The 12445-nt window shown below is 35.6% G+C and overlaps 1 protein-coding gene across 2 annotated transcripts in view; it reads left to right on the top strand.

The window, feature by feature from the left end:
* Window positions 1-12445, top strand: part of TBC1D32 (TBC1 domain family member 32) — a 257725-nt gene that overhangs the window by 78720 nt on the left and 166560 nt on the right. The window contains exons 18-19 of one of the 2 annotated variants that reach the window (XM_055114085.2): window positions 586-668; window positions 6611-6691. In XM_055114085.2, coding sequence (XP_054970060.2) covers window positions 586-668; window positions 6611-6691 — 164 coding nt within the window. The remainder of the gene's footprint in view (window positions 1-585; window positions 669-6610; window positions 6692-12445) is intronic. The other variant, XM_063605438.1, reaches the window with a different exon arrangement.

The raw sequence follows: 12445 nt of genomic DNA, 5'->3' as shown, positions 1-12445 counted from the left end.
ACCATTATAGTGTTGTACTTTGGATGAAATATTTAACTGGGGCAAATATGACTTCTTTAGCATCACAGTACTCTAGGGGACATAATGCATCTTAATTTGGCACAGGATGACTGCAGTATCTCCTTTCCCAGTGGGACAAAGTTCTAAGACTTAAACGGGTACTACAGATTCTTTTCTTCTCGTAGATGAGGCTTTAGGTTAATTTTCCTTACATAGACTAACACTCTTTGGGAGTTATTTTAAAGTAATTTTTACAGACAGCTGGGTTTTTGTTGTGGATACTAGAGATCGTAATGTAGCAATAGCCATATATGTGTATATCAGTGGACAACTAAGTCTTTTCCCCCCATTTGATATGGTTTATTTGTAAAATATATTATATGATATTTCATTAACAACCAAATAATTTAAAATTTGAAGATAATTTTGATTTTAATAACATTAAGGATAAAACAAAAATGCAACATAAGAAATCTTATGGGTAGAGCTATCAGTAAGAAATATAATTATAAATATAATTATAAAAATATAAATATATGGCTAGTGCTATCAGTAAGAAATATAAATTATTCTACTATTTTTTAGACAAGTTTGCTATCAGAAAGAATTCCTACTCCAGTAGAGGGTTCTGATTCTATTTCTTCAGTAAGCCAGGAATCCCAAAACATGTAAGTACAATTGATGAAAGTAATGCATTTATTATATTTGATGAAATAAATTTAAAATTATTAAAATGTAATAGAATACTATGGCAAAAATGTTTTACAGGATGGTAAATGTATATATACAGCTTCAAGGAAAATTAGTTTGGAAAAACTTTAGAGATCATGTAATACTCATAACCTTTTTAAAATCTAACAATATTTATTATACTTGTTTCATTCTGTTTTTACATCTTAGATTAGGAAATGTGATATTATCGTGTTTCCAGAAAATTTGGAGAATTACCAAATACCAAAGTTGGAAAGTTAACTGGAGAGTTTAGTAGAAATAATATGTTCTCAAATGCCAATGAAGTCTATTTATATTTAAAATATTATTTTTCTAAATGTGGTGGGAGTACATTTCAGTTAGGTTTTGGCTTTGGAAAATTATTTAAATCAATATTTATATCAAATTTTAATTTAGATGTCTCCATGTTTCTTTACAGATATCAGTAGGATATGGAGTCAGATTAATGGGGAAAATAGATTTTTTGAACTAAACTCAGGCAACATGTTTTTCTGGGTTCTGTTCTTATTTTATAATCAAGTATTGGCATAGTCTAAAATGATAATAATTAGGGAGAACTTGAAGGGCTATTCTTTGTTAAAGAGATGTTGAAGTGGAATTTGAATTTTTTTTAAGGTAGGTATAGTTTAACTTATAAAACAATCAAACAAAAAGCCTTCTGCATTTCCTTAACAGTATAATGGTTCAACAAATAGTTAATTCCCTAAACATTTTCTATAATTTATTTTCTAATATAGTTGTCACACAATGAGCTGCTTTGTTTTTTGCATTAAAGGGTGACAAAAATGCATTTCTATAGTTTATTTTTGAGGTAATTTTTAGATCTCATTTTTTAATAATTAATTTTCATTTTTAATTTCAGTAGTGATTTCAATTTTTATTTCAATAGTTTTCGGGGTACAGGTAGGTGCTTTTGGTTACATGGATGCATTCTTCAGTGGTGATTTCTGAGCTTTTTGTGCATCCATCACTCAAGCAGTGTACACTGTACCCAATATGTAATTTTTTATCCCTTACCCCCCTTCCAGGTTTTCCTTCTGTACCCGCAGAGTCCATTATATCATGCTTATGCCTTTGCATCCTCAGAGCTTAGCTCCCACTTATAAGTGAGAACATATGACATTTGGATTTTTATTTCTGAGTTACTTAACTTAGAAAAATCGGCCTCCAGCTCCATCCAACTTGGTGCAAAAGACATTATTTCCTTTTTTTTTATGACTGAGTAGTATTCCATGGCATATATGTACCACATTTTCTTTATTCACTTGTTGGTTGATGGGCACTTAGATTGGTTTCATATCTTTGCAATTGTGAATTGTGCTCCTATAAACATGCTTGTGCCTACGTCTTTTTCATATAATGTCTTCTTTTCCTTTGGGTGAGATACCCAGTAGTGGGATTGCTGGATCAAATTGTAGTTCTACTTTTAGTTCTTTAAGGAATCTCCATACTGTTTTCAATAGTGGTTGTACTAGTTTACATTCCCACCAGCAGTATAAAAGTGTCCCACCACATCCATACCAACATCTATTGTTTTTTTGACTTTTTTTTTTGAGACGGAATCTCGCTCTGTCGCCCAGGCTGGAGTGCAGTGGCGTGATCTTGGCTCACTGAAAGCTCCAACTCCCAGATTCACGCCATTCTCCTGTCTCAGCCTCCTGAGTATCTGGGACTACAGGCGCCCGCCACCACGCCCGGCTAATGTTTTTGTATTTTTAGTAGAGACGGGGTTTCACCATGTTAGCCAGGATGGTCTTGATCTTCTGACCTCGTGATCTGCCCACGTCGGCCTCCCAAAGTGCGGGTATTATAGGCGTGAGCCACCGTGCCGGCCTTGACTTTTTAATTATGGCCTTTTTTTCTTGCGGGAATAAGTGGTTTCAATTTGCACTTCCCTGATGATTAGTGATGTTGAACTTTTTTTTTCAAGTGCTCGTTGGCTGTTTGTACGTTTTGAGAATTGTTTCTTCATGTCCTTTGCCCACTTTTTAATGAGATTATTTGTTTTTGGTTTTCTTGCTGATTTCTTTGACTTCTTTGTAGATTCTGGAAATTAGTCCTTTGTTAGACATTGCATAGTTTGTGAATATTTTCTCCCACTTTGGGTTGTGGTTACTCTGCTTATTTCTTTTGCTGTGCAGAAGCTTTTTAGTTTAATTGTGTCCCATTTATTTATTGTTGTTTTTGTTGCAATTGCTTTTGGGGTCTTAGTCATGAATTCTTTGCCTAAGCTAATGCCCAGAAGAGTTTTTCCAATGTTATCTTCTAGAATTTTTATGATTTCATGTCTTAGATTAAGTCTTTGATCCATCATGTGTTGATTTTTATATAAGGTGAGAGATGAGGATCTGGTTCTTTCTTCTACATGTGGCTTGCCAGTTTTCCCAGCACCATTTATTAAATAATGTCCTTTCCCCAATTAATGTTTTTTTCTTATGCTTTGTTGAAGATCAGTTGGCTGTAAGTATTTGGCTTTATTTCTGGGTTCTCTATTCTGTTCCATTGGTCTACATGTCTATTTTTATTTTTTTATTTATTATACGTTGAGTTCTGGGATACATGTGCAGAATATGCAGGTTTATTACATAGGTATACATGTGCCACGGTGGTTTGGTGCACCCATCAACCCGTCATCTAGGTTGTAATTCCTGCATACATTGGGTATTTGTCCTAATGCTCTCCCTCCCCTGGCTCTCCACCCTCTGAGAGGCCCTGGTGTGTGATATTCTCCTGCCTGTGTCCATGTGTTCTCATCGTTTGACTCCTACTTATGAGTGAGAACATGCAGTGTTTGGTTTTCTGTTCCTGTGTTCGTTTGCTGAGAATGATGGTTTCCAGCTTCATCCATCTCCCTGCAAAGGACATGAACTCATTCGTTTTATGGCTGTATTCCATGTTGTGTATGTGCCACATTTTCTTTATCCAGTCTATCATTTTAATGGGCATTTGCATTGGTTCCAAGTCTTAGTTATTGTGAACAATGCTGCAATAAACATATGTGTGCATGTGTCTTTATAGTAGAATGATTCATAATCCTTTGGGTATATACCCAGTAATGGGATTGAGGGGTCAAATGGTATTTCTGGTTCTAGATTCTTGAGGAATCGTCACACTGTCTTCTACAATGGTTGAAGTGATTTACACTCCCGCCAACAGTGTAAAATCATCCCTATTTCTCGACATCCTCTCTAGCACCTGTTTTTTCCTGAGTTTTTAATGATTGTCATTCTAACTGGCATGAGATGGTATCTCACTGTGGTTTTGATTTGCATTTCTCTAATGACCAGTGGTGATGAACTTTTTTTCATATGTTTCTTGGCTGCATAAATATGTTTCATATATTTGTTGGCTGTCTTCTTTTCAGAAGTGTCTGTTCATATCCTTTGCCCACTTTTTGATGGGGTTGTTTTTTCTTGTAAATTTCCTTAAGTTGCTTATAGATTCTGGATATTAGACCTTTGTCAGATGGATAGATAGCAAAAATTTTCTCCCATTCTGTAGGTTGCCTGTTCACTCTGATGATAGTTTCTTTTGCCTTGCAGAAACTCTGTAGTTTAATTAGACCCCATTTGTCAATTTTGGCTTTTGCTGCAATTGCTTTTGGTGTTTTAGTCATGAAGTTTTTGCCCATGCCTATGTCCTGAATGGTATTGCCTAGGTTTTCTTCTATAGTTTTTATGGTTTTAGATTTTATGTTTAAGTCTTTAATCCATCTTGAGTTAATTTTTGTATAAGGTGTAAGGGAGGGGTCTAGTTTTAGTTTTCTGCATATTGCTACTAGTTTTCCCAGCACCATTTATTAAGTAGGGAATCCTTTCTCCATTGCTTGTTTTTGTCAGGTTTGTCGAAGATCACATGGTTATGGTTATGTGGTGTTATCTCTGAGGCCTCTGTTCTGTTCCATTGGTCTATATATCTCTTTTGGTTACCATAGCTTTGTAGTATAGCTTGAAGTCAGGTAGCATGATGCCTCCAGCTTTGTTCTTTTTGCTTGGGATTGTCTTGGCTAAGTGGGCTCTTTTTTGGTTCCATATGAAATTTAAAGTAGTTTTTTCTAATTCTATGAGGAAAGTCAATGGTAGCTTGATGGGAATAGCATTGAATCAAATAACTTTGGGCAGTATGACCATTTTCACAATATTGATTCTTCCTATTCATGAGCATGGAATGCTTTTCCATTTGTTTGTCTCCTCTCTTATTTCCTTGAGTAGTAGTTTGTAGCTCTCCCTGAAGAGGCCCTTCATGTCCCGTGTAAGTTGTATTCCTAGGTATTTTATTTTCCTCGTAGCAGTTGTGAATGGGAGTTCACTCATGATTTGACTCTCTATTATTGGTGTATAGGAATGCCTGTGATTTTTGCACATTGATTTTGTATCCTGAGACTTTGCTGAAGTTGCTTATCAGCTTAAAGAGTTTTTGGGCTGAGGTGATGGAGTGTTCTAAATATATAATCATGTCATCTGCAGAGACAATTTGACTTCCTCTCTTTCTATTTGAATACATTTTATTTCTTTCTCTTGCCTGATTGTTTTGGCCAGAACTTCCAATACTATGTTCAGTAGGAGTGGTGAGAGAGACCACCCTTGTCTTGTGCCAGTTTTGAGAGGGAATGCTTCCAGTTTTTGCCCATTCAGTATGATATTGGCTGTAAGTTTGTCATAAATAGCTCTTATTATTTTGAGATATGTTCCATCAATACCTAGTTTATTGAGAGTTTTTAGCATAAAGGGGTGTTGAATTTTATCGAAGGCCTTTTCTGCATCTGTTGAGATAATCATGTGATTTTTGTCATTAGTTCTGTTTATTTGATGGATTACTTTTATTTATTTGCATATGTTGAACCATCCTTGCTTCCCAGGGATGAAGCCGACTTGATCATGGTGGATAAGCTTTTTGATATGCTGCTGGATTTGGTTTGTCAGTATTTTATTGAGGATTTTCACATCCATGTTCATCAGGGATATTGGCCTGAAATTTTCATTTTTTATTGTGCCTCTGCCAGGTTTTGGTATCAGGATGATGCTGGCCTCATAAAATGAGTTAGGGAAGAGTCCCTCTATTTCTATTGTTTGGAATATTGCAGAAGGAATGGTACCAGCTTCTCTTTGTATCTCTGGTAGAATTTGTACTTGCCTATTTTTATACCAGTACCATGCAGTTTTGGTAACTATAGCCTTGTATAATAATTTGAAGGTGGGTAATGAGATGCCTTCAGATTTGTTCTTTTTGCTTAGTTTTGCTTTGGCTTTGTGGGCTCTTTATTGGCTCCATATGAATTTTGAGATTGTTTTTTCTAGTTTTGTGAAGAATGATGGTGGTATTTTTATGGGAATTGCATTGAATCTGTAGATTGATTTTGGCAGTATGGTCATTTTCATAATATTGATTCTACCCATCTATGAGCATGGGATGTGTTTTCATTTGTTTGTGTCATCTGTGATATCTTTCAACAGTGTTTTGTAGTTTTTTTTTGTAGAGATCTTTACTTGCTTGGTTAAGTATATTCCTAAAGTTTGTTTTGTTTTGTTTTGTTTTTGTTTTTGTTTTTGTTTTTTAGCTGTTGTAAAAGGGATTTAGTTTTTAATTTGATTCTCAGCTTGGTTGTTGCTGATGTATAGCAGTGCTACTGATTTGTGTACATTGATTTTGTATCCTGAATCTTGAATGAATTTATTTATCAGATCTAGGAGCTTTTTGGATGAGTCTTTAGAGTTTTTGAGGTATATGATCATATAATCAGCAGAAAGTGACAGTTTGACTTCCTCTTTTCTAGTTTGGATGCCCTTTATTTCTTTTTCTTGTGTGATTGCTCTGGCTAGAACTTCTAGTGCTGTGTCAAATAGAAGTGGTGAAAGTGGGTATCCTTGTCTTTTTTCAGCTCTCAGGGGGAATGCTTTCAACTTTTTCCGATTCTCTATGATGTTGGCTGTGGGTTCTGTATGGCTTTTATTACTTTGAGGTAAGTCCTGTCTATGCCTATTTTGTTAAGGGTTTTAATCTAAAGGGGTGCTAGATTTTATCACATGCTTTTTTTGTTTTTATTGAGATAATAATAATACTTTTATTGTTTTTAATTCCGTTTATGTGATATATCATATTTACTGACTTGTGTGTATGTTAAACCATCCCTACATTGTGATCATGATGTATTACCTATCTTGAGCATGATGTATTACCTATTTGATATGTTGTTAGATTTGATTAGCAAGTATTATTTTGAGGATTTTTTTGCATCTGTGTTTATCAGAGATATTGGTCTGTAGTTTTCTTTTTATGTTATGTCCTTTTGTGTTTTGGTATTAGGGTGATACTGACTTCATAGATAGATTTAGGAAGGATTCTCTCTTTATCTTTTGGAATAGTTTCAGTAGGATTGGTACTGTTTCTCTTTGAATGTCTGATAGAATTCAGCTGTGAATTTATCTAGTCCTGGACTTTTTTCTGTTGGCAATTTTTTTTAATTGCTGATTAAATCTTGTTGCTGTTATTGGTCTGTTCAGGGTTTCTGTTTCTTCTTAATTTAATCTAGGATGGTTGTATATTTCCACAAATTTATTTGTCTCCTCTAGATTTTCTAGTTTGTGCACATAAAGGTGTTCATAGTAGCCTTGAATGATCTTTTATATTTCTGTGATATTGTCTGTAATAACTCCTGTTTTATTTCTAATTGAGCTTATTTGGATCTGCTTTTTTCTTGGTTAATCTTGCTAATGGTTATCAGTTTTATCTTTTCGGAAAACTAGCTTTTTCCTTCATTTATCTTTTGTATTTTTTTCTTTCAATTTCATTTAATTCTCTTCTGATCTTGGTTATATCTTTTCTTCTACTGGGTTTGGGTTTAGTTCGTTCTTGTCTCTCTAATTCCTTGAAGTGTGACATTAGGTTGTCTATTTGTGCTCTTTCAGACTTTTTGATGTAGGCATTTAATGCTATGAACTTTCCTTTTAACACTGCTTTTGTTGTATCCCAGGTGTTTTGACAAGTTGTGTCACTGTTATCATTCATTTCAAATGATTTTTTAATATCTATGTTGATTTTGTTAAACCATAAATCATTCAAGAAAAGATTGTTTAATTTCCATGTATTTGTATAGTTTTGAGGGTTCCTTTTGGAGTTGATTTCCAATTTTATTCCACTGCAGTCTGAGAGAGTACTTGGTATAATTTTGATTTTCTTAAATTTGCTGAGACTTGTTTTGTGGCTTATCGTGTGGTCTATCTTGGAGAATGTTCCATGTGCTGATGAATAGAATGTATATTCTGCAGTTGTTGGGTAGAATGTTTTGTAAATATCTGTTAAGTCCATTTGTTGTAGAGTATAGTTTAAGTCCATTTTTTCTTTGTTGACTTTCTGTCTTGATGACCTGTCTAGTGCTGTCAGTGGAGTATTAAAGTCTCCCAATATTCCTGTGTTGTTGTCAATCTCATTTCTTAAGTCTAGTAGTAATGGTTTTATAAATGTGGGAGCTCCAGTGTTAGGTGCATATAAATTTAAGATTTTAATATCTTCCTGTTGTACTAATCCATTATTGTATAATGTCCTTCTTTGTCCTTTTTTTTTTTTTTTTTTTTTTTTTGCTTTAAAGCCTGTTTTATCTGATATAAGAATAGCTACTTCTACTTGGTTTTGGTTTCTATTTGTGTGGAATGTCTTTTTTCACCCCTTTACCTCAAGTTTATGTGAGTCATGTGTTAAGTGAGTCTCTTGAAGACAGCAGATATTTTACTGGTGGTTGTTTATCCATTCTCCTACTCTGTTTCTTTGAAGTGGAGCATTTAGTCCATTTACTTTCAACATTAATATTGAGATGTGAGGTACTTTTTTATTCATCATGTTAGTTTTTGCCTTGATACTTTTTTTTTCATTGTGTTATGTTTTATAAGCCCTGTGAGATTTATGCCTTTGGAGGTTCTATTTTGGTGTATATCAAGATTTATTTCAAGATTTAGAACTCCTTTTAGCATTTCTTGTAGTGCTTGTTTGGTGGCAGCAAATTTAATTAGCATTTGTTTGTCTGAAAAAGATTTTATCTGTCTTTCATTTATGAAGCTTAGTTTTGCTGGATACAAAATTATTGGCTGACAATTATTTTGCTTTAGTGGACTATAAATAAGACCCCAGTTCCTTCTGGCTTGTAAGGTTTCTACTGAGAAATCTACTGTTAGTCTGATAGGTTTTCTTTTACAGGTTACCTGATGCTTTTGTCTCAGAGCTCTTAAGATTCTGTCCTTCATCTTGACTTTAGATAACCTTATGACTATGTGCCTTGGTGATGATCTTTTCCCAATGAATTTTCCAGGTGTTCTTTGAGCTTCTTTTCCTCAATTATTCCCTAAAATGAGTTTTCCAAACTTTTAGACTTGTCTTCTGCCCCAGGAACACCAGTTATTCATAGGTTTGGCCATTTTACCTAATCCCATATTTCTTGGAGAGTTTTTCTTTGTCTTTGTCTGATTGCATTAATTTGAAAACCTTTTCGTTGAGCTCTCATATTCTTTCTTCTACTTGTTCTAGTCTGTTGTTGAAACTTTCCACTGTATTTTTTATGTCCCAGTGTGTCTTTCATTTCCAGAAATTGTGATTTTTTTTCTTTATTGTATCTATTTCTCTGGAAAAGTTTTCTTTCATATACTGGATTGTTTTTTAAATTTCTTTAACTTGTTTTTTGCCTTTCTCTGTTATCTCCTTGAGTAGCTTAATAGTCAACCTCCCGAATTATTTACCTGGCATTTCAGAGATTTCTTCTTGGTTTGGATCCATTGCTGGGGCCTACTGTGACCTTTTGGGGGTGTTACAGAACCCTTTTATGTCAAATTACCAGAATTACTTTTTTCATTTGGGTAGACTGTTTCTTCAACTTGTTTTTGAATTTATTTTTGATTGGATTAAAAAAAAATTTTTTTCTCTTAAGGATCTGACTTTAATGTTTATTGTTCATTTTAGCCTAATTTAATTCTTCGTGCTCTTAGGTTGAAGAGTCGGTGTGATTTCCTTAGTTATAGAGAATCTTTGTGCACTGTCTTTCCCAGATGCCAGTTGTAGTAGTTATATACTTGGTGTGTGGGCAAGTTCACTGTCTCCGGCAGGATTGGAATGGCAGGGATCTCCTGAGGCTTATCTCATTCTCCTGTGTTGTACACTTTATTTATTTATTTAATTTTTCTCCAGTATTTTATTTACTGAGGATTTGGGCTTCAGGTCAATAGGAGAGGCACCCCTGTGTATGCACCAGTTGTAGCTAAGGCAGGTGAGTAGATGTAATACCCAATAGTGGTCAGAGGTCCCAGCCATGATGGTGGTGGCTGGGGGAGCTCTCAATTAGATGTACTGAGGTTTTATTAGGGCAAAGGGTAGGAGCTACCTCAGCTTCCCTCCCAGGCCAGCAGGAAAGCTATCCACCTTACAGCCTCACAACTGTTCCAGTGTTCAGCTATTCAGACCAGACACACACCTCTTTTCATCTGTGGGAATGTTGATGTTTCAAGTAGGGAGTAATAGTCACTCTCCCTCTTGTGCAGGCCTGAATATGGGGATGGGGGGAGGGGAGTTTGCTCCTCCCGTGGGGCTGAAGTCACCCTGAATTGTTCTAGGAAGGCTGTCTGTAGGTGCATCCATGCTCCATTCCCATGAAAGAAGGCTCAGTTTTGTCTGCAGTAATGTACCAGGGGGGACCAAGGACCCCTTCTCCAAGACCATTGTCACAGAGACTGTCTGCCTATTGGATAGAGAGGTAGACTTTCCTTACTGTGCCCAGCACTGCAATTATGTTTGTGATGTAAGAAATTTCCCACCAGCAGAAAGATCTGGGACTCAAGGCCTGCCATTCAGATTCTTTCATCCCACAGGGTGTTCCCTTGATGTGGTGCTCTCCTCCTTACTCTAAGAATGGGACTTCCTGAGAGCTGGACTGCAGTGATTGTTATTGCTCTTCTGGGTCTAGCCACGCAGTAGGGCTGCCAGGCTCCAGGCTGGTGCTGTGAATATCTGCAAAGGATTCAGTGATGTGACCTGTCTTCAAGTCTTCCAGCAGTGGATACCAGCACCTGCTCTGGTAGATGTAGACTCTCTGATTCCTTGATTGTAGATAGTCTTAATGTGCTGGCTGTCTTGAAGGTGGGTTATAATTGTAGTGATTTGTCATGTGGACAGACTCAGGACTTCTGGGTAGCCAGGGTGTTGCAGGCAGTGGTGTTAGCTGAGGTCCCACAGCCATTTTCTCCTTCCTAGGCACAGTGTTACACTGCAGTGAGGTGCTGTAATGGCCTGAGTTTGTTGGCCTCCAGCCAGGAAGTGGCACTTGCAAGAGGAGTACCAGCTGTGATAGTAGCAGTGAGTTTTAAGTTTGCTTTAAGTTGGCCAGGACAAGTGTTCTGATTTCTTAGGTGATGGGCAAGGCCATAAAGCTCCCAAAAGTTTATGTCCCTTGTGTTAAACTATATATTCTTTATAACGTATTGGACAATAACTTCCAGAAAGACCTCTCCCACAAATTGGCTCCCAATGGACCCTGCATAAGCCATATCATATAAATTTAGCATACTGTATTGCCATACCATATTTACTTATTTGTATTCTACATTACATAATATGCTCATGTGTATCTTCAGAACTCAGCAGAGCACTTGGCCCAATAAGTAATTTAATAAGTGAGTAGAAAATAAGTGCATGAATAAAAATGAAAAAGTGACAAATCATAGTAGAGGATTTCAAACTAAAAACACAGCACAGCAGTGGCAGTTATACTCCCCTCTGGAACTTTACCTCAGTGGCCTGAAAACCACCCCCACAGCAGGTCCCGCCTAAGGAGTCTGAGCTCAGACCCTGCCCCCACTTAGTGGTATTTCTCCACCTGCCCTGGTAGCTTAACACAAAGGACATATGTGTACTCTTTCACGTCATATAATGATACAACTTGGAAGTTTTTTGCTTCTGTTTTCTTTGGGAGGACTCACATAGACTTCTTTTATTGATTCATTTTCTTTAATGGGTAATGTCTCATTCTGATTTTCTATTTCTGCTTGAATGACTTATGATTACATTTTCTAAAAAATAACAATACTTTTTTACTTGTATATTTATTTATTATATAAATTTTTAAAAAATATTTGTGTGTGATTTAAAAGTAATTGTTTTCCTGCTGTAATTATTTCCCCTTTTTGGATTCTTAGTATTTTTTGGCCTTTTCTCCCCTTCTTGACCAATTTATTGCATTAGTTTATGCAGACTAGGTTTTGGTCTTGTTAATGCTTGCTTTTTTCCCTCTCTTACTCCCTCGTTTGCCTTTATAGTAGAGGAAAGTAAGTGGAAGGGGTTTGAGAATGGATGTTGAGAGAAGCAATCTATATTAACTGTAGCAATGAATACATTTTGATATGTGATACTTCCATTATTAAGCTGTTCTAAATATTTTTGTAATTTCTATTTTCATTTTACTCCTTAATTCATTAAATATTGGAAGTGCGTCTGTGTTTTTTTTGGTCTTCAAACATAGTTGTTTTTACTATTTTATTTTGTTGACTTTTATATATATTCTTTTTAGAGAACATGGATTTCATGATATGTATGTTTTTAGGTTGGTTGAACTTACTTTGTGACCCATTACAGGGTCAGTTGAAAAAAAATCTGTCTGCTTGAAAAGACAATATATTCTTCATTGGATGCTGATATTGTTTGTGTGTGTTTGTGTGTGTGTGTGTTTTGTTACTAAAACTTT

This window comes from Pan paniscus, chromosome 5, assembly GCF_029289425.2.
Source record: "Pan paniscus chromosome 5, NHGRI_mPanPan1-v2.0_pri, whole genome shotgun sequence".
Classification (NCBI taxonomy): domain Eukaryota; kingdom Metazoa; phylum Chordata; class Mammalia; order Primates; family Hominidae; genus Pan; species Pan paniscus.
The sequence above is the reverse complement of the archived record's forward strand: the minus strand, read 5'-3'. Positions and strand labels throughout refer to the sequence as shown.